At 35.3% G+C, this 23681-nt stretch overlaps 1 protein-coding gene across 3 annotated transcripts in view; it reads left to right on the top strand.

Moving 5' to 3' along the window:
• The window catches only part of SHOC2 (SHOC2 leucine rich repeat scaffold protein), a 94651-nt gene that overhangs the window by 46477 nt on the left and 24493 nt on the right, over positions 1–23681 (top strand). For all 3 annotated transcript variants that reach the window (XM_006735768.3, XM_081823559.1, XM_081823560.1), the window contains exon 3: positions 22589–22726. In XM_006735768.3, the coding sequence (XP_006735831.1) occupies positions 22589–22726 (138 nt within the window). The remainder of the gene's footprint in view (positions 1–22588; positions 22727–23681) is intronic.

Genomic DNA, 23681 nt, shown 5'->3' with positions numbered 1-23681 from the left:
TTGCTGAACCGATTGAGCCACCCAGGCGCCCTGAAATTACAGGATTTTAAATTTACTTCAGTTTGTTCATAGCATATAGATACAGCATTTTTACTAAAGTGAATGTATTTTTAAAAATTGGCAAATTTTAGTTAAATGGTTGTGTCTGCCTAATCTTTTGACCTTTATTCCTAAGTTTGTAATTTTAAAAATAACCTTTGGATTTGTTTGAGTACCCTCCCACAATTAGTGGCATTATTAAAGTTTGTGTTCTTGTAATTTTTGTATTTCTGTAAAAATACTAACTTCATAAATGTTACTTTATTCCAAGCAGGGCATCAGGTAGACAATAAACTGATTTTAAAGATAAAAGTACTTCTTAAAAGGGGTTAAGATTTCTAAGGTTTAACTTAGATGCATGGATTTGGGGCAAACATTGCAGAAGTCTGCATTATCTTTTCCTTATAAAGAACAAGAAAATGTCCAGTAAAGCGACATAATCATAATAATAAAATAGCTGTTGTTTGAGCACAGTATGTCATGGTATACTTTGCATATTTTATCTCATTAAGTTTTTACAGTAACCCAAGGACATAGACACTTCTTCCTCCATTGTATTGAAGTAGGAACTGAAAATGTAGAAAGATTAGATAATTTACTAAAAGTCATGCAGCTAAGGGGGGGCGCCTTGGTGGCCCAGTCATTTAAGTGTCGCCCTTGGCTCAGGTCACAATCCCAGGGTCCCAGGATTAAGCCCCACATTGGGCTCCCTGCTCAGTGGAGAGCCTGCTTCTGTCTCTGCCCCTCCCTCCTGCTCTGCTCTCTCTCAAAAAATAAAATCTTAAAAAAAAAAAGTCATGCAGCTAGGAAGTTGAGAGTTAGGATTTTAACCTAGGTCTTAACTGTACTACCCCCATTAGTCTAGAAGAGTAGATCGTACTCTCATAGTTTATGACTTATAGTCTGGCAGGTTCAGGGGATCTGTACTTCTCAAAGAATAAGCTTGGTTATTCTGTCTGTAGCTGCAATTAAAAGCCATTGCTTTAGGTTTTTTTGTGTGTGTTTTTTGAGGGAGGAGGATGTTACCTTAATGAAGATATAATTCACATACTATACAGTTCATACATTTAAAGTGTACAGTTAAGGGCGCCTGGGTGGCTCAGTCGTTAAGCGTCTGCCTTCGGCTCAGGTCATGATCCCAGGGTTCTGGGATCAAGCCCCGCATCGGGCTCCCTGCTCAGCGGGAAGCCTGCTTCTCCCTCTCCCACTCCCCCTGCTTGTGTTCCCTCTATCGCTGTGTCTCTCTCAAATAAATAAATAAATCTTTAAAAAAAAATAAAGTGTACAGTTCAGTGGGTTTCAGCATATTCAGAGTCGTGCAACCATCACAAACAATCTTAGAACATTTTTATCCCTCTAAAAAGAAACTCTGTACACTTTAGCAGTTACCACTTCTCTGTTTTCTTGAAACCCCTTAGCTAGGCAGACACTAGTTTACTTTGTTTCTATAGATTCGCCTCTTCTGGACATTTCATATAAATGGAATCATGCAATATGTGGTCTTTGGTGACTGGCTTCTTTCACTTAGCATGTTTTCCAAAATTCCTCCAGGTTGTAGTATATATCAGTACTTCATTCTTTCTTATTGCTGAATAATACTCCATTCTATGAATATACCACATTTTATTTGCCCATTCATCAGTTGAACATTTGGGTTGTTTCCATTTTCTGGCTGTTGCAAATAAAATTACTCTGAACACTTGTATCCGAGTTTTTGTGTGGACATTTGTTTTCATTTCTCTTGGGTTATATACCTAAACATGGAATTACTGAGTCATATGGTAACTCTATGTTTAACCTTTTGAGGAACTTCTAGACTGGTTTCCTAAGTGGCTGCACTTTTTTATGTTCCCACCACAGTATATGAGGGTTCTGGTTTCTCTACATCCTCAACATCCTTGCTATTGTCTTTTTCATTATAGCTATTCCATGAGTAAGAAGTGGTATTATGTGGTTTCGATTTGTAGTGTTTTGATGACTATAGATTTGTTTTTAATTTTTGAAAGCTATCTTTTATTATAAAGGAAAGACAAATAGTTATTTTCTGTGATGCAGATCTTGCTTTACTGCTTTTTTAAACCATCTGAGCCACCCAGGCGCCCTACTGCTTTTTTTAAAAAAGATTTTATTTATTTGAGAGAGAGTACACAAGCAGGGGGAAGGGCGGAGGGAGAGGGAGAAGCAGACTCCCCACTGAGCAGGGAGCCCGATGTGGGGCTCAATCCCAGGACCCTGGGATCATGACCTGAGCCGAAGGCAGATGCTTAACCAACTGAGCCATCCAGGTGCCCCGCTTTACTGCTTTTTTAATTACAAAAAATAAAATCCTGAGCCCTTTGAGAATGTTTACAAATTAAGACCCATGGGCAAAGGTCACGTAAAATGGAAATTTGACATTTTTTACAGTGTTCTATACCTTTTTTTTTTTTGAGGGGGGAGGGGCAGAAGGAGAGCGAGAAAGAGGATCTTGTGTGTGTGTGTGTGTGTGTGTGTGTAAATAAGCTGTTTTAATTAAATTATCCATAGCATTTTTTCCCTGGTATTTTGTTTTTGTTTTTTATTAACATATAATGTATTAGTTGTTTCAGGGGTACCGGTCTAGGATTCATCAGTCTTACACAATTCACAGCACTCACCATAGTAAATACCCTCCCCAGTGTCCATCACCCAGTCACCCCATCCCTCCCACCCCGCTGCATTCCAGCAACCCTCAGTTTGTTTCCCTTGATTAAGAGTGTCTTATGGTTTGTTTCCCACTCTGGTTTCATCTTGTTTCATTTTTCCCTCCCTTCCCCTATGATCCTCTGTCTTGTTTCTCAGATTCCTCATATCAGTGAGATCATGTGATACTTGTCTTTATCTGATTGACTTATTTCGCTTAGCATAATACCCTCTAGTTCCATCCATGTTGTTGCAAATGGCAAGATTTCATTTTTTGATGGTTGCATAATATTCCATTGTATGTATATATGTGTATATGTGTGTGTGTGTATATACATATACACACACACACACACCACATTTTATTTATCCATTCATCTGTTGATGGACATCTAGGCTCTTTCCATAGTTTGGCTATTGTGGACATTGCTGCTATAAACACTGGGGTGCATGTGCCTCTTCGGATCACTACTTTTTTATCTTTAGGGTAAATACCCAGTAGTGCAATTGCTGGGTTGTAGGGTAACTCTATGAGAAAGAGGATCTTAAGCGTGGGTCTCGATCTCACAACCCTGAGATCATGACCTGAGCCGAAATCAAGAGTCTTGCTTAATCGACTGAGCCCCCGAGGCTCCCCAAAAGTGTTACATACCTTTACTGTAGTTTGACTTACTGTAGCAACCCATAACAGGAATTTACAATTCAAAATATATGCTAATTATCATTTTGTTAAACTTCTCTCTATATATATTAGATTTGCATTATTATAGATATATATTAGGTTTATATTATGCATATTAAATGCTTATTTTCTTGTCATATGAGTACACCACTTTCAGTCATGCCATCTAGCAATATATTTGGAGGAATATGAAAAATTATAAGTTCTTGAAATATAGCCTACCGTTTAGTTTAAATAATATATTTGGAATTTAGCCATTATACAAGCTGCGTTGCTTTCTAGGGAACTATATTAAAATCAGAACATCTATCTGTTTCAGCATTAATGGCATCTTTATTAATGCTGTGTGATTTCATACCATTGGTACATATTCACATGGGTGAACACTGGCAGAAAACAGTAAAAGAATACTAAACAGACAGTAAATGTAACCATATGAGGAGCCAGAGATAATACACCAGAATAGCCAAGAAAACTTCATTTGGTTATATTCATTTACCTTTTTGTGTGATAAGGCATGGACGCATAAAGTAAATGTCCAGTCTTTTTGTGTTTAGTAGTAGGTGGAACTCCTAGTCATTGCTTTCTTTTACAGGTCAGTAGTGTTCTATCCTTCCTCCCATACCTTCTTTTACCATTTTTTTTTTTTTTTTTTAAAGATTTTATTTATTTATTTGAGAGAGAGAATGAGAGAGAGCACATGAGACGGGGGAGGGTCAGAGGGAGAAACAGACTCCCTGCCGAGCAGGGAGCCCGATGCGGGACTCGATCCAGGGACTCCAGGATCATGACCTGAGCCGAAGGCAGTCGCTTAACCAACTGAGCCACCCAGGCGCCCTACCATTTTTTTTTTTATTTGGTTCTTTTTTAAAGATTTTATTTATTTATTTGACAGAGAGAGACACAGTAAGAGAGGGAACACAAGCAGGGGAAGTGGGAGAGGGAGAAGCAGGCTCCCCGCTGAGCAGGGAGCCCGATGCGGGGACTCGATCCCAGAACCCTGGGATCATGACCTGAGCTGAAGGCAGACGCTTAACGACTGAGCCACCCAGGAATCTTGAAAGGGACTCTTCATTGTACACAAATACTGGTTCTGTTGGGTTTTATGTTAAAGATATGCTTTTGTAAAATTTTTTTTTTTGCCTGGGTGGATTAGAGTTAGAGCCATCAGATAGTCAGTTTGAATAATTAGTTGAGGGAATTTGGACAATGAAGTTTTAAAAGTGTTAATCTTCTAAGGAAGGAAATGGTTGCTCTTTGAAAAAACTCCATCTTTATCTCTTTCCAATATTCCTACAGTTTTCCTTCATTGAATTATGGGCTAGTTTATTACTTATTTATACATGAACCCTTTTTTATTCTTTATAAAAACAGCTCAGTTTATTCCTACATTGTATAATCAATAAAATGCTACATCATTTATATATAATATACAATTTCATGTGAATTTGTCAAAATAACCCTTTTTGCTTATGAGAATGACCTGATATGTTAAAATATATGCTTTTTTGGGAACCCATATCATTTTTACCCCATTTTAAAGAAACAACTCTTACAGCACTCATATCTATAAGAAATTAGAATCAGCAAAAATTTTTTACCCATTTGACACAGTAACAGTTACTGAAAACAGAATTCCTACTATACTGAAGTACTGCTGTGTTATATTCTGTAAGTTAAGTGATATAATCAACATAAAAATATATCATCAATATCTATATAAAAATACTAAGGACAGAACCAGCAATTTTTTAAAAGTTGAAGAACCTTAGAGATTTTAATTCCCTATTTAATTTTCTGTGAATTTTTGTAGATAATAAATGGTAGGTTTTCAATAAATGGGGCTTGAAGGGAATTTAATGAAGCCCAATACTATTACCCATTTTTCAGTATTACTCAAATTTTAACCCTTAGTCCCTAAAATTCTTGAAATTCTCCCAGGACTGCCAGGAGTGATAAAATTGCTTTCATGGTCCGGGTAACATTATTTAATGGATGTCACTTGAGTGTTTTGTACAAGTGCCAATGAGGAACTTAGTTTGGCAGGAAAAGAAATCAGGAAAGGGAATTCATGGTTGTTAATAAATAACTCCTTTTGATTGGGACTCCTCAAGAGATTCTAGAGACTTGGAAATGAACTATTAGTTTATTGTCATTAGATTATCAGGTGTTTCACTGAACAAAAAAACGTATACAAGTTGTTATTGCTAAAGGAGGCAATAAGAGAACAGAAAATAATACTTAAGCCATCTTAGAAGGGTTTGATAGGATCAGAGAGAGGATACAATTGACTTTCCACCCTGCTGAGGTATAGGGAATTGTATTCTAATGACAGCAGGCTACCCATTCAAAGGAATATAGACACTCTTTTCCATGTTGCCTAGTTGGAGATGCCCTTGATTAGAAGAGCTACTGAAATCTTCTTTGCAATGAAAGGGAAAATTAAGCCTATAAGACAGATTTAAGTAATGTAATGTAGAAATTCTGATGTAAGTTCCTAAATCTGTTCAAGCTTGTGGTATTTCCAGCTTTTGTTAATTACGTGGTTTTACAAATTAGTAAGATTTGATGTGATTTTTTTATACAGCTAATCTCTGAATATTTGAAAATATTCCTGTAAGTTCAGGAACAAGAGTTGAAATTTTTTTTAAGATTTATTTGAGAGAGAGAGAGTGGGGGGAGGGACAGAAGAAGGGGGGGAAGACAGAATCTTAAGGCAGGTTCCATGCCCAACCCAACATGGAGCCCCACTTGGGGCTGTCTCATGACCCTGAGATCATGACCTGAGCCGAAACCAAGAGTTCGTTGCTTAACCAGCTGCACCACCCAGGCACCCCAAAGATGCTTATATTTTAAAAACAATTATTGTTCCTAGGGGCACCTGGGTGGTGCAGTTGGTTAGGCGACGGACTCTTGTTTTCAGCTCAGATCATGATCTCAAGGTCATGAGATGCCCAGGTTGGGCTCCATGCTGGGTGTGGAGCCTGCTTAAGATTCTTTCTCTCCATCTGTCCTTCCCTCCCTCTAAAAAAAATAAATAACATATAAAATAAAATATATGCATCTTTGATATGACTCAAAAGGGAAGGTCATATGACTTCACAGGGTAGGTCACAACTGATGAAACCTAATTGTTTACCAATATTTGAGTGCCTACTATATACATTTTAATAGGGTCTTTTTGTATTTTGCTAGATTTAATTTAACCCATACTAAAATTTTGTTAAGGAATTTGTATCTATATTCATCATGACTATTGATCTGTAATTCTTTCTCTCGCTCTTTTTTTTTTTAAATAATGGTTTGCTGTAAGAGTAATGTTGGCTTCATATCATAGAATGAGTTGGGAAGTGTTCCTCTTTTATGTTCTAGAGAGTTTGTGTAGAATTAGTATTATTTCCTCAAATGTTTAGAAGAATTTATCAGTTATACAATCTGAGACAGATGTTTTCTTTGTAGGAAGGTTTTTAATTACTGATCTAATTTAATTTAGTTAACAGATACAAAGTTACCTGAATTTTCTACTTTTCATTTGAATTTTGGTAGTTTGAATCTGTCAAAGCATTTGTCTATTTTGTATAATTTGTTGAATTTTTGGCATAAAGTTCATAATAGTTCTATATTATTCTTTTAATGTCATCAGTATAATTTGTAATCATGTCTCTCTTTCATTCCTCATATTGGTAATTTGGTCTTTCTTTGATCAGTCTGGCTAGAGATACATAAATTTTATTGGTCTTTTAAAAAAAACCCTGCTTTTGGTTTTATTTTTTTGTTCTGTTATCTTTGGGTTTTTTTTTTTTTTTAATCTTTTTTGTTTGTTTTCTGCTCCTTATTTAGTTTTTTCTTTAGATTTAATATATTCTTCTTTGTGTACTTTATTAGATTGATTTCAGACCTTTCTTTTCATTATATAAGCATTTCATTATAAATCTCCCAAGTACTATATTAGCAGCAGCATGCAAATTTTGATGTTGTATTTTCATTAATGTCTAGTTTAAAATATTTTCTAAATATCTCTTATTGTCCCGTAACCCATGGATTATTTAGAAGTGAATTGTTCAATTTTCAAGCATTCAGGAGATGTTTTCCAATATTTTTGTTACTGATTTATAAAATATGGCCTGTCTTACCAAATGTTCTATATGCAGTTGAAAAGAATATGCATTGTGTTGGTTTTTTTTGGAGCAAGGTCACATTAGTTGATATTATTCCTTCATTCTATACCACTATCAATTTTCTGTACACTGTTTTTTCAATTAGTGAAAAAATAAGTGTTGAAGTAGCCAACCATACTAATAGATTTTTCTCCCAGTAGTGCTATTAATTTTTGCTGCTTATATTTTGAAACTGTTATTACTTGTAGATATACCTAGGATTTTTTTTTTTTTTTTTTTTTTTCCCAATGAGGTTACTTGTATCATTAAGAAATATCTGTCTGTCTTTCTGGTAACATTCCTGGTAATTTTTTTTTTTTTTATGAATCCTATTTTATCTGATATTAATATAGCCACTCCAGATTGCTTGTTAATTGGTACTTATATATCTTTTGCCATTCTTTTACCTTTTTGTGTCTTTACATTTAAAATGGTTTCTTACAGACAGCATATAGATCTTGTGGTTTTTAATTCTGGCAGTTTTTTAAATTTTTTTAATTAAAATTTTAGGTAGTTAACATATAGTGCAATATTGGTTTCTGGAGTATAATTCAGTGATTCATCACTTACTTACAACACCCAATGTTCATCATAACATATGCCCTTCCTAATTCCTATTCCCCATCTAGTCCATCCTGCACCCACCTCCCTCCGTCAACCCTCAGTTTGTTCTCTCTTGTTAAGAGGTTCTTATGGCTTGTTTCCCTCTCTCCTTTTTTTCTTTTCCCCTCAGTTTGTTCTCTCTTGTTAAGAGGTTCTTATGGCTTGTTTCCCTCTCTCCTTTTTTTCTTTTCAAAAAGAGATATGTTTATCTCTTTTCTTTCTTAAATTCCACATATGAGTGAGATCATATTAATCCTGGAAGTTTTTGTCTTACTTGAAGGGTTTAGACCATTTACATTTAATATAGTTGCCAACATGATTGCATTAAATCAACTATTTTCTATTTGTGCCATATGTTATTCTTTCTTCCCCCTCATTTCATGCCTTCTTTTAGATTGACTATTTTTATAAATTTCATTTTTCTCAATTGTTGGCATATTAGTTATATATGTCTTTGTTACTTTGGTATCTGCTCTAGTATTTACAGTACATATCATAACAGTCTACATTCAAATATTTTTTTTTTTTAAAGATTTTATTTATTTGAGAGAGAGAGAGAGAGCACATGAGAAGGGGGAGGGTCAGAGGGAGAGGCAGACTCCCTGCTGAGCAGGGAGCCCGATGCGGGACTCGATCCTGGGACTCCAGGATCGTGACCTGAGCCGAAGGCAGTCGCCCAACCAACTGAGCCACCCAGACGCCCTACATTCAAATAATATTATACCAATTCTCATATATCCTAAGAACATCACATAGAACACTTTTACTTCTTCCATCCTTTGTGCAATTATTGTCATGCCTTTTTTTTTTTAATTATTATTATTATTATTTTGTTTATTTTGTTTATTCAGGAGAGACAGAGAGAGAGAGAGAGAGAGGCAGAGGGAGAAGCAGGCTCCCAAGGAGCAGGGAGCCCGATGCGGGACTCGATCCCAGGACCCCAGGATCATGACCTGAGCCGAAGGCAGACGCTTAACCATCTGAGCCACCCAGGCGCCCCTATTGTCATGCCTTTTTATTCATATATTATAAATCCCATAATAATGCATTGCTATTATTCTTGTTTTAAATTTTATCCTTTTTAAGCTTTCACTTTGAACAAATTTTATATTTACAGAAAAGTTGTAAAACCAATACACGGGGTTCTTATGTACTCCTTACTCAGCTTCCTCTGTTATTAACATTCTACATAACCATTACACAGTGATCAAAACCAAGAAATTTACATTGGTACAATACTATAAACTACAAATTTTATTTAGATTTCACCAGTTTTTCCACTAATGTCCTTTTTCTGTTCCAGAATCCTACATTACATTTAATAGTCATATGTCTGTAGTCTTCTCCAACCTGTTGAAAGATTTTTGAAAGTCTTTCCCTTTCTTTCATGACCTTGATACTTTTGAGGAGTACTGCTCAGGTATTATGTAATCACTCATTTTTTGTTTATGTTTATTTTCTCATGACTAGTTTGACATTATGTGTTTGGCAAGAATGCCACTGAGGTGACTATGGTGCTTTTCTTTTTTTTTTTTAAAGATTTTATTTATTTTGAGAGAGAGAGAATGAGAGACAGAGAGCATGAGAGGGAGGAGGGTCAGAGGGAGAAGCAGACTCCCTGCCGAGCAGGGAGCCCGATGCGGGACTCGATCCTGGGACTCCAGGATCATGACCTGAGCCGAAGGCAGTCGCTTAACCAACTGAGCCACCCAGGCGCCCGACTATGGTGCTTTTCCCAGTGAATCATATCAAGAGATATATGATGTTGATATATCTCATTGCTGGTGATTTTGACCTTGGTTATGGTGATTTTTACTGTGCTGCTCTACTTTAAAGTTAGTAGTTTTTTCTTCTTAATAATTAAGCTAAGGAGTGCTGGTTTTTAGTCTATGCCAATATCTTGTTTTTCCTTTATCTTTTGCTCCCTGATTTTGACATTCATTGGTGGATCTTGATCTTCCCTGAAACAATTATTACTGTATTCTAATGATGATTTTTAAAAATTTCCCTCATTTCTTTTGCATTAATTGATATTCTTCTATAATGAAAAGCTGTCCTTTCTCTCTCTCATATATTTATTTATTCCATTACTTAAATTATATCAGTCTGGGCTCATTCTATTCTGTGGGTTCCAGTCCAATATGATTTTTATTATTTTATTGCCCAGCTTGTTCCACCTTTAGTTATTGTGGACTCTTTTAGGTTGGTTCCTGTGCCTTTTGTCATGCCATCATCCTTCTTGGTTACCTTTTAAAGAGATTAAAAAATGCAAGACAAACAGAAAAACCTCTTTCATAGTTACCTCCATGAATTTACCATTTCTAGTACTTTCATTCTTTGTGTAGATCTGAATTTCTACTGGTTTTCTTTTTTTCCAAAGAACTTCCTTTAATATATATTGTAGTGCAGGTATGCTCCTAATGAATTCTGCAGGCTTTTGTTTGTTTCAAAGCCATTTGCTTTTATTTTTGAAAGCTATTTTTCTTGGTATAGAATTCTAGTTTGACAGCTTTCCTTTTCTCTTTTCCCCCTTTTTTCTGTATTTTATACTTCTCTCACCTATCTCTCTGGGTTTTATTTTTTCTGGCTTGCCTAGTTTTGGGCAACAGTTTTGCTGATATTCTTTTCTTTGTTTCTGTGTTTTGGTCTTTTTCTCTGTATATTTAAAAAATTTTTTTCTTTGTCCCTGGTTTCCAGCAATTTGTTTACAATGTGCCTCTGTTTGGTGTTTTTCATGTTGCTTCTGCTTGTGGAGTTTATGAGCTTCTTGGATCTGTGGGTTTGTGGTTTTCATCAAAGTTGGAAAGATTTAGGCCATTATTTCTTGAAATTTTCTTGATTTTTGGCGCCTTCTTTGCTTTTTTATTCTGTGGATTTCTAACTACATGTATAGTAGATCTCTTTATGTTACCTTTCAGGTCATTGATAGTCTATTCATTTTTTGTGTGTGTTTTAGATTGTTTCTGTTGCTATTTTTTATTGCTATATATAATTTCTTTTTCAGTGTCTAAATCTATTGTTAATCCATGCAAATGAAATTTTAATTTGAAATATATTTTTCTGAGATTTAGTCTTGATATATGGTCTTTATTTTTATAGTATGGCCCTTTTGGGATTTTGTTTTCTGACCCTTCTAACTTGGCAGGACTGAAATTCCAAAAACTTATCCGCTACAGATGGCAGCTGTCAAAATCTCTGTTTGGCTCTTTTGCCTTCTAGCTGTTGTTTTTCCCCTGGGCTCCTTGCAGTCTTCTCTTCCATAGTTGTACTTTTGGAGTCAGTCAAAAATTTGAGGGGTATGTATATGCACATTTTGGGACTCCACTCTTTGTGGTTTCCTTCTTTCCAGGATATCCAACTTTGAATTCCAGCCACTGTCATAGACCCTAGACCTTGTCCTCTGGCTTCTCAGCCCAGTAGGACTGTGGCTTTCTACTTGAGATTTATTTTCTGCTACCAGATTTGTGAGTAACTTCATGGTAAAAAGCCTTAACAAATGTGGATCTTACTGAGTGTAATTTTTTTATATAACTTATCTACTGTTCATAAGAAATTACTCTGAAACATAGCTCTGAAAAGAACACTCATTTACTACTGTCTTACAGTTTCTTTGTTCAGAATCAGGCATAGCTGGGGGGTGGGGGGATGGGTTAGCCTGGTGATGGGTATTAAAGCGGGCACATATTGAATGGAGCACTGGGTGTTATATGCAAACAGTGAGTCATGGAATACTACATCAAAAACTAATGATGTAATGTATGGTGATTAACATAATAAAATTAAAAAAAAAAAAAGAATCAGGCATAGCTTAACTGGATCTTCTGATTCAGGGTTTCCTCCCAAGATCTCTCACTCAAGGTGGTAGCCAGGGCTGGGATGTCATCTGAGGGCGTGTCTGGAAAAGGCTCCACATCTGAGCCCATATGATTGTTTTCAGGATTCAGTTGCTTGCAGGTTGTTGGACTAAGGGCTTCAGCTTCTTGCTGGCTGTTGGCTGGAAACTGTCCTCAGTTCTTTGCCACATGGATCTCTCCAGCATGGCAGCTTGCTTTATCAAAGGTGCAAGCTGAGAAGGCAATAGAAAGAGTGGTAGCAAGATGAGAGCACAGTCTTTTTTAACCTAGTCACAGATGTGACATCTCATCACTGTTATTATATTTTCTTCATTGGAAACATGTCACTGAGTTCAGTGCACACTCAAGGGAGGGTTAATTATGCAGTGTATACAATTATACATGGGACAGGGTCATTGGGGCCATCTTAAAAGTCTGCCTACCACAGTCCCCTTTTTGCAAGAGTTGAATTTGTTCTAGTTTCTGCTTTGAGTCTCTCTGCATGCTTTTGTATAGTGTTTTTAAAAGAATTTATCCAGGACTCCACAATTACCATTAGCCAGAAGACCAGTATTTGACTCTTTGGATATTAACCCCAACTCCCTCTTTGGGACAGAAATGTTCTATCATGACAACATTTTCTTCAGACCTGTATATTATTTTTTCCCTAATTAACCAAAAATTGTTACCTATATATCTCACTGATATCTCACATTCAGCCTGATCAAAATATAACTCCTCACCAAACACTTCTCTTCCTTTTGGATTCTGTTTCTCTCTTTTAATTGCATCATTATCTTCTCTGTTAACTCAGGTTCAAGATCTTGGAATCAGGATTTTTTTTTCCCTGTTCTAGATCATATCAAAGTGTGGCCTAATTACCAGACAGGTTGCTGGCTGACCAATTTTTTTTTGTCACGAGTTTGTCACAAGTTAACACAAATTGAAAGTAAGCATTTAGAATCTTGTACAACAATTTGACATTGCCGGAACATCCAAGAATGCGATTTTGTATTTTACAGAATATTGGTCTACAACCACCTGTGAAAAAAACAAAACCCCTTCATCATGTATAACTTACCACATTCCTATTGCTATTTCCATGTCTCTTAGTTGCTCGTGTAGTGGGCCTGTTCATTCAGCTGCTTTTGATTATTCACTGTAGGCCCTCATATTATTTTATGCGAGCTAACTGCAATAGCTTCCTATTAGACTGCTTCCTAATTCTGCCTTCTCCAATCCATTCTTTCAAATCTATGAGAAAATAGACTTTTTAGAACAACATTCTGATTATCATGCTTGTTCAGAAACTTTAGATTGTACTTTATTACCAGATCTCTTTTCTTCTTTTCCTTTCTCCCCCTGCCATGTCCTGTGTTTCAGTTCACATATGCACATGGTTCCTCCTTGCTGCTCCATACACTCTTACTTCTAACTATCTTTCCTTGCTTTACTTTTGTTTACAGCGGTTATCACTTTATTTCCTTATTTTCTGATGCTTCCTTCGGTGCATACTAGAATGTAAGCTCCTTGAGAATAGACTGGTTTGTTCACTGCTTAATTTCCAGTAGGTACACAAGAAATTTTTATTGAGTGATTAAGTGAATGAGATGGTCACCCTAAAGATAAAGAACTTTGACAATGAAAGACCTTGAAGATCTAAAAGAATGGCTTTTTTTTTAAAGATTTTTATTTATTTATTTGAGAGAGAGAATGAGAGACAGAGAGCATGAGAGGGAGGAGGGTCAGAGGGAGAAGCAGACTCCCTGCCGAGCAGAGAGCCTGATGCGGGACTCGATCCCGGGACTCCAGGATCATGACCTGAGCCGAAGGCAGTTGCTTAACCAACTGAGCCACCCAGGTGCCCCTAAAAGAATGGCTTTTTAATGGTGAAATTTCATAAGCAGAGCCCTCTCTGGCTTCCATCAAATCACATGTTGTCTCCTACTAATTTTAAATTTCATGAGAACAGGTACTTAGTGTTTTGTAGTTTCTTTGTATCTTTCATGCTTAGCATTGTGCCTGGTAAAGAGAACATGAACGTAGGAATTTGTTTCAGACTGATTGAATTTAATGCTCTTAGAGTAATAGTTTATCTTCTTTTATGTTTTAGGGACATAGTATATTTAAATGTTTGTATAATAATGTTCCTTTGTTACTGGTTAAACCCCACACATTTAGTTTGTCACTTATTTAATAAAATATTTGTTAAGCTACTCTGAACAAAACCACGTATAAAATACTTTTTTTTTTTTTTTTAAGATTTTATTTATTTATTTGACAGAGAGAGACAGTGAGAGAGGGAACACAAGCAGGGGGAGTGGGAGAGGGAGAAGCAGGCTTCCCGCTGAGCAGGGAGCCCGATGCTGGGCTCGATCCCAGGACCCTGGGATCACGACCTGAGCCGAAGGGAGACGCTTAACGACTGAGCCACCCAGGCGTCCCCACGTATAAAATATTTTTCACAATTACTAAAAGTCAAAGATCTTTTTAAATTAAGATGTGAAAAAAGTGGAAACTTAGAAAAGTTCCAAATAATCTCAGGAATTTGGTATTTAAATGCATTTTAATAACTTGCAATCTCCAAAAGGGGAAAATTTTTTTTCTCCTCCTAAAATCACTCTTCTGTTGTTTGATGAACATTAGTTTTACATCTCAACTATCTGACTTCCAGATATCAGACTTTACATATCAACTATCTGACTATTCAGATACCATGTGTCCCACTTCTTTTTGAATGTGGAACACTAACTTTCTATATTACAAAATGAAAATGGGTTTAATATATGAGAGTAACCCTGGAGACTATATAGCTCAGAGAAATAGCAGGAAGAATCCCAACAAGAGTCTAGACAGTTTCATCACCTTTGAGAAGGAATATGTCCAGCATGCTTCATTGTCTGGATATAGAGTTATGGCATGCTTAAAAAGTCTTGGATATAGTGTGCAACCTTTGCCTCCTCTAAAGACAAGGCGAAAGAAAAATTATTTTTCAAAATGGAATTAATTTAGACTTTAAAGAACTTCCATAGAGAAAAAAACAACATTCTACTAAAATATGTTGAAGATTATTCATCTAATACAAATTTAAGAAATGGCTTTTTCTGTTTTTGTGCCATGTTTTAGTTTAAGGCATGTCCAAAAGCAGGAGCTTGGGCCAGAGACTTTTTATTTTAACTTTTTACTGATATATCATAAATGTACAACTGAAGAATGTTTGCAAACTGTATAGTATCAGTATCCAAATTAAAAAATTGAACATCAAGACCACTCAGGAGAGTCTTTTTCAGTCATTATTTCCGTCGAGTAAACTTAGTATACTGACTTCTACTAACAGATATTAATTTTCCTTGTTTTTATATAAATGGAGCCATAACCTATGTATGTTTTTGTGTTTGAGTTCTTCCTCTTGGCATCATTATTCATCATAATTGGTGTATGTAGGTATAGTTTATTCTCATTACCGCATAATATCTCATAGTGTGAATATGCCACAATTTATCCATTCTTTTGTTTGGTACTTTGTAATTTGGGGCTAATACAAATAGTGCCACTATGTTACTGTAATATAAGTCTCTTGGTAAATATAGGGACTCAGTTCTGTTGAATATATCTCTAACAAAAGAATTGGAGCCCATAATTTTTTTACCTCCCTGACTTCTCATATTTCTTCTTCTTCTTCTTTTTTTTAAATATCTGTGTAGTTTCTGACCATCTTTTAAAATCTAGCTTTTCCCAGTCCACCCAGCCAGAATCTTGCTTCTCTATTTACCCATCACTTTTTTTATTTTTTAAGATTTTTATTTTTAAGTAATCTCTACATCCAAAGTGGGGCTTGAACCCACAACCCTGAGATCAAGAGTTGCATGCTCCAGTGACCTAGCCAGGTGTCCCCTACCCATCACTTTGTGTATGTGTGTACACCTCCTACTTTTTTTTTTTTTTTTTTTAAGTAGGCTCCACAAACTCCTGACGCTGAGATCAAGAGTCAGACGCTTAATTGATGTGCCATCCAGGTGCCCCTATATACCTCCTACTTTATGTTTACAACATTCTACTTTTATCTATTTTTATGTGGATCTTAATTTTCCAGGATAGATTTTGTTTTTTGAGGGCAAACATTATTACATTATTATTGCTTTTCTATAAGGCTCCCCTATATCCTGTAAAGCTATACAAAATACAACCACCAGCACTACATACCTATTAGAATGGCTAAAATCCAAAACACTGACAACACCAAATGTAGATGCAAACTCTTACTTGTCACTGGTGAGAATGCGCGATGGTATAGACACTTGGAAGACAGTTGGCAAATTCTTTCAAAGCTAAACGTAGTCTTACCATTACAATCCATCAGTCATGCTCCTAGTTATTTACCCAAATGAATTGAAAACTTATGTCCATACAAAAAAACTGAACACAAAATCTTTTTTAGCAGTTTTATTTATAATTGTTAAAAATTGGAAGCAACCAAGATGTCATTCAATAAATGAACGGATAAACAAACTGTGGTACAACCATACCATGGAGTATTGTTCAGTGATAAATGAACTATCAAGCCACAAAAAGACATAGAGGAACCTTAAATGCATATTGCTGAATGAAAGAAGCCAATCTGAAAAATGCTACATCTTACATGACTCCAGCCATATCTAACATTCTGGCAAAGGCAAAAATAAAAGATCAGTGGTTGCTAGGGGCTCTGGGAGAGGGAAAGAGGGGTGGATGTGTAGGTGTGAAGCACGGGATTTTTAGGGTAGTTATTCTTTTTTTTTAAGATTTTATTTATTTGAGAGAAAGAGTGAGGGAGAGGGAGAGAAAATCTGAAGCAGACTCTGCATTGAGCACAAAGCCCAATTTGGGGCTTGATCCCACAGCCATGAGATCATGACCTCAGCTGAAACCGAGAGTTGGATGCTTAACCGACTGAGCCACCCAGGCGCCTCTAGTTAAACTATTCCGTATGATACCTGTAATGATGGGTACACGATATTATATATTTATCAAGGCCCATAGAACTGGACAACACAGAGTGAATGCTAATGTAAAATATGAACTTTCAGTTAATATTAATGTATCAGTGTTGATTTATCAACTGTAACAATGTACCACTTAATGGAAGATGTTAATAGGGGACACTGTGCTGGGAAGAGGGTCTATGGGAACTCTCTGTACTTTCTGTGCAGTTTTTCTATAAACCTAAAATTGCTATAAAAACAATAATAAAAAACACTCTTATTACAGTTACCACTCCTTTCTTAGTCAAAGCTGAACTCTTTGCCTTAGCCTACAAGACTTTAAGTGAATCTGACCCAAGGCTACTTTATCTCCTACCACCTGATTCCTTAATCATGATTCTAGCCACACTGGCCTTCTGTTGTATTTTGAACTGCTCTCTTGCCTTATCTTTGTGCTTGCTCTTCACTCAGCCTGGAACATTCTTCCCCCAGAATTCTCATTGCTTCTTCCCTCTCCCATTATTTAGGTCTGTTTTCTTTCCTTTTTTAAAAGATTTATTTATTCTAGAGAGAGAATGAGAGAGAGCAAGAGAGCTCGCAAGTGGGGGGAGGGTCAGAGGGAGAGAGAATCCTGAAGCACAGGTCTGTTTGCAAATGCTACTTCATCAGCCTTTTTACTTATTATCAACACCTCCAATCTCCTTCCCCATCACACTTTTACTTTTATCTTGCTTTATTTTCATTTATAGCTCTTAATACTTCTCACCTTGATTATATGTTAATTTGTTTTTTCCTTGTTAAAATGTAAGTTCTATGAAGGCAGGCATTTTATCTTTTTTTTTCCTCATACTGTATCCTCATCCCCTAGAGTAGTGTCTAGCACATGGTAGGTGTTTAATAAACATTTGTAGAATGGGTAAATGAATGAAGTCCATGTTCTCTGTAGGCAAATGTGTGGGAAGTCAAATTTAAAATCAAAAGATGGCTTAGTGAGTGTGGAATATGAGTCATAAGATGCGTAATATTAATGGCTGATGTTACCCATATGATAGCATGATGCATTCATTTTCACTAAAAGATACATCTGCTCCACAGATAGGAAACTTCTGTTATGGGCCAGAAAATGCTCTTCCATGAACAGTGTAGAAGAGACTGCTAGTCTTTACCTCTTTGAATCTCCCTTTTTTCTCTTTGAATTAAAAAATGTACAAAAATGAAGAAAAATCACAAAATACAAATGTATAAAGTAGAACATAAAAACCACTCTTAAACCCAGGCAGAGGCAAGTCTTTTTTTTTTTTTTTTTTTTAAAGATTTTATTTATTTATTCATGAGAGACAGAGAGAGAGAGAGACAGAGGCAGAGGGAGAAGCAGGCTCCCCGCGGAGCAGGGAGCCCGATGTGGGACTCGATCCCAGGACCCTGGGATCATGACCTGAGCCGAAGGCAGACGCTTAACCGACTGAGCCACCCAGGCGTCCCTAGGCAAGTCATTTTTAACACACCTTGGTTATTGTCCTTGAGAACCATTTGGGATGGATTTATATATATATTTTTATCATATTTGAATTATATAGAAATAGCAAATAGTGTATAAGTATTTCATGAACTGCTTAGATATTTAATATTTAAATATCTTACAAATTATAACTTAGGCTCTTATCCTGGCACAGTGTCTAGTACAGAATTTGTCATATATTCACAATTCTCAAATATTTTTAATTATTTGAATATGAATAAGAGGAGCTTGGGCAGTTACGAGTATTACTTTGAAGAAGAGAGATCTTAAATTCCTCTCACTGCCAGCACTAAAAATGTTTTGTTAATTGCATTAAATAGAAGTTTTGGATTCGTTTTGAAAATATTTTAGATTTTCATGGAAATTATGTATAAATAACAAACTTTCCTGAAGTTTATTAGACTTTGGACTGAATAAAATTTAAAGTTCTGAAGATGTTCTTCATGGGTCTTAAAATTTATATGTGGATTTTGGGGAAAGTCTAAAATAATTTTCAGATTTAACTCCCAATAATATATATAATTTAGTTGTGAGTGTACTGTATTTCAGGGACTAGAAGACCAGATTTTAAAATCATGTTATTTTTTGTGTGCTGTTAAAAAAATTAAATCCCGTTTCCTGAGTTTTAAGCATTTTCAAAATATTTAGGGATTACTAGACTGTGAAAAAGAAGTATTAATGTTATTAGGTGACACTCTTCTTAATGTGTCAGTATGACCATGATTTCCTGACTTTGCAGAGAGTTGTATTGCTGGAGGGTAACTTTCTGGAGAAAATATATGTTTAAAATAATCCAGTTGCCATGTGGTGATTTACACAAATCAAAAAGATTTAACTTATTTGAGTCTAGTGATTAATTCTGCTTTTTAAAAACATTTTTTAGTTTTAATATTAGATAGTCATATGCAGATTTCCTAAAATGTTAGTAACGAATTTGTTTTTATGTTCAGAGGTATCAAACTGGCATCCTGAATACTGAAAAAAGCCCACAAATGTGTTTAGTAACATAATGTTTTGTTCTGTTTTTTTAAAGATTTTATTTATTTGAGAGAGAGAGAATGAGAGACAGAGAGCATGAGAGGCAGGAGGGTCAGAGGGAGAAGCAGACTCCCTGCCGAGCAGGGAGCCCGATGCGGGACTCGATCCTGGGACTCCAGGATCATGACCTGGGCCGAAGGCAGTCGCTTAACCAACTGAGCCACCCAGGCACCCTGTTTTGTTCTGTTTTAACCTAAGAATTAGTTGTTAGTATTTAAGCATTAGAAGATTTTATTTGAAAATCTACATTTCCAGCCTTGTTTGAAAAATGTGAGGATTGGACAGTATTGAACTTCTTGCTCCAGTGTAGCAGTGATTCTCAACTGAGGGCGATTTTGGTAGTGTTATGACAGAGGACATTTGTTAATGTCTAGAGACAGTTTTGGTGGTTATTATTTGGGAAGTGCTACTGGCATCTAATGGGTAAAGGCTAGGGGTGCTGCTTAAGTCCAGGACAGCCTCATAGAGCAAAGAATTATCCAGTTCAAAATGTCAATGTACTGAAGTTGAAAAGTCCTGCAATATAGCAATAGTGGATCTGTTGTTTTATTTACTTACCTTGACTCTGTACACTTTTGGATTTGTGTATCTTTCTTTAGAGTAGTGGAAGTTATTTTTGTAGGGACTGAAACAATTTCAAGTATATTATTTATTAGAAAAGATGATGGCAAATTCAAAAAAATGTTTTATTACCTCTGGCTTGAAGAGTATTAGAATCCAAATTTTATCTTCCCCCGTTATCTTCATTTATTCTTTAAGTTAACATGATGCTATGTACTAAGCACTGTACTAGATACAGAGGAGATGAGCAGGTATACAAACTTTAGCAGTTGTTATGTTTTGGAGAATTGTTCCATTTACCAGTATGTAATTTAAAGGAATTTTTTGAAAACAACATGCAGTTGGGTCTTTTTTCTTTTTTTCTTTTATCCTCTCTGACAGTCTCTTGTCTTTTATTTGGTGCATTTAGATTATTTACTGATTTAGTTGGATTAATATCAATTATATTTGTTTTCTATTAGCCGAACTTGTTCTTTTTGTCTTTCATCATTTTTTTGCCTTATCGGGTTTTAATTGAGCATTTTATATTATTCCGTTTTCTCTCTTCTTAGCATATTGTTTATACTTCTTTTAATTTTGTTTGTATGTATGTGGTCATCCTGGAGTTTACAGTATGCATTTACAGCTAATTATAAGTCCACTTTCAAATAATGCTATGCCACTTCATGGGTAGTGTGGTTACCTTATAACAGAATATTCCCAATTCCTCCCTTTTGTGCCTTATAACATTGCTGTCATTCATTTCATATATCCTTAATCTATAATCATCTAATATATTGTTGTTATTAATACTTTGAACAAACCAGTATCTGTTACTTAAGAGTAAGAAAATATTTTATCTTTATTCCTTCTCCAATGCTCTTTTATATAGATCCAAGTTTCTAACCTACACCATTTTCCTTCTTTTGGAAGAACTTTTTAGTATTCTTGTAAGACAGGTCTACTGGTGACAGACTCCCTCAATTTTTGTTTGTCTGAGAAAGTCTTTATTTTTCTTTTACTTTGAAGGATAATTTCATTGGATGGATACAGACTTTTAGATTGGTGGGTTTTTCTTTCAAGACTTTAAATATTTCATTGCATTCTCTTTTTGTTTACATGGTTTTCTGAAAAGTCTAAATATTACGGTTTTTATCCTTGTTTCTCCAAAAGTAAGGTGCTTTTATCCTCTAGCTTCTTCCAAAATTTTCTCTGTCTTTGATTTTCTGCAGTTTGAATATGCAGTGCCTAGGGAAAAACAGGAGGGGATTTTTCTTCTACACCCTGAGAACCTGGGTGGTAAAGCGCAAGGGTCCAATTTCTCCACCTCCTTGCCAACATTTGTTATTTTCTGTTTCTTGATTATAGCCATTCTAGTGGGTATGAAATGGTATCTCATTGTGGTTTTGATTTGATTTTTCTAATGATCAGTGATGTCAAGCATCTTTTCATTTATTTATTGGCCATTTGTACATTTTTTGGAGAAATGTCTATTAAAGTTCTTTGACCATTTATAAATTGGAGACTTGTTGAGTTGTAAGAGTTCTTTTATTTTGGATATTAATCCTTTAGTAGATACAGAATTTGCAAATATTTTCTCCCATTCTGTGGGTTGCCTTTTCACTCTTTTTATAAAAGTGTCCTTTGATGCACATATGTTTTTAATTTTGATGAAATTCAGTTTACCTATTTTCTCTTTGCTGCCTGTGTTTATAATAATATGGCTTAATAATGTGCCCTAGACCCATTTTTCAGTTTCATGCACTTGATTTGCTCATCTTACTTTTTCAGTATTTACAACTAATGCCTTTAGAGAGAAAGGAATGTCATGAGAGAACCAATGTAGCTGTTACAAATTATAAAGTTTTTGAACTGTATTGTTCAAATAAAGAATTCTGCAAGGAAGAATGTTGCAGAATAACACTAAGAATAATCTAAATTGCCAGTACAGCTCTTTCAACTAGAATGAGGAGAAATATACCTTATTTTCTATCCTTGTGGAGTACTATTAAATCTAGGAGCAGTTTTTGATTTATAAATCTCACTTTGTATATTTATATAGCATCAGAACATATGCCTATTTGAGATTATATATATTTTGAGGTAGAAGATGTCCATCAAATTGAATTGAAGATGAATCTGATATTATCATGCTGAATTTAGTTAAAAAATTAGTGAGCTCTATTTAAAGTATGGAATATACAAACATAAATGTGGTTGAATTGGTTACTTAAAACTATATATATATAATACTAGTGGGCAGTCATTTATATTAGTAGTCATTTATAATCAACATTTTAACTTTATCAGATGTCATTTTTTATTGAGGTATAATTGACAGATAACATTACATTAATTCCAGGTGTACAACATAATGATTCGATATTTGTAAGATGTCATTTTCTAGTAAGTTTTAGATCTTGTGTTTGACTTTTACATTTTCCAGAAAGGTGTAATTATAATATAGAAAATGAAGTTTTTTTTCTTTCTTTCAGTACTACCTAATATATTCTTTAATAATTCTTGTTAAATTTATATGTTGGTCAATTTTACAGGTGAATTATGTAACCTCATTACGCTGGATGTAGCTCACAATCAACTTGAACACCTCCCAAAGGAGATTGGAAACTGCACACAGATAACCAACCTTGACTTGCAACACAATGAACTGCTAGACCTCCCAGATACTATAGGTATGGGTGATATTAATAGTCATTTATAGCTACTTGGACATTAAAAAGACTGTTTTTGATCTATTTCCATAATAAAAGTTAAAAGATTAAAATGCGTCAAAGTAGTAAAACTTTTTATTTCCATTTCTTGGTGAAGAGAACAATTAGGTTTTAGGAAATGAGTTCAATCAGATTATAAAGAAGATAGAATGTGGAATATTGAATATTGGTATGTATTTTATTATAACTCTGCTTAAATTGCAGAATGGGTGCATTTTCTGTTTTTTCTTATTTCAGAATGTTACATACTATTATATAGGGTGTGGTCCCTTCTTTACTAAAGCAAACACACTGAAAAATAAAACCACTGGTGTTTGGTCTTTAAAACATGGGGAATATAGCTTAAAGCTTGTTCATCTCTACTGTTGAAGGGACTAAGAGAAGAGATGTCTTGAAGTACAAAATGTTTTTCAAATACTTAGCCAGACTCAAAAAGCTGAAGTGCGGTTATTGTGATATGTTCTATATGTACACAGTCTTATCTTTCTAAATGTCTGTTAATGTATACAAACAGCAAAGAAAATTTTTAAAAGTTTGGACACCTTTTTAGTTACTGGTGTGTTATAAGGATATTGTAATGTTTATTTAGGAAAATTACACCTGTACTTAATTTTTGTAATTCCAGTAGTGAATATTTATGAGGTTCTTCTGTTACTATATCATAAGAGGCCTATGATGGTGAGATCTTTTTCCAGAAGGATTTTCGTTTGTTTCTGTCAGGTACCTAAGGGGACCACTTGAATCCATCTGTGTTCTAAGGTTTGAAATTTTTCTGGTCCCCCAGGTCATTCAAAGGTAGTCTGTAGACTGATTGAAGGGCTATTTTACCTCTGGTTTACCCTTAGTGCTAGGGTGCAGCCCTATAGTATCCCAGTTAATATTGATTTCTGGACTCCCCACCCTTGGCTGGTTGTAG

The sequence above is a fragment of the Leptonychotes weddellii genome, chromosome 6, assembly GCF_054177405.1.
Source record: "Leptonychotes weddellii isolate Sample4059 chromosome 6, ASM5417740v2, whole genome shotgun sequence".
NCBI lineage: Eukaryota > Metazoa > Chordata > Mammalia > Carnivora > Phocidae > Leptonychotes > Leptonychotes weddellii.
This window is presented reverse-complemented; position numbering and strand designations above follow the sequence as displayed.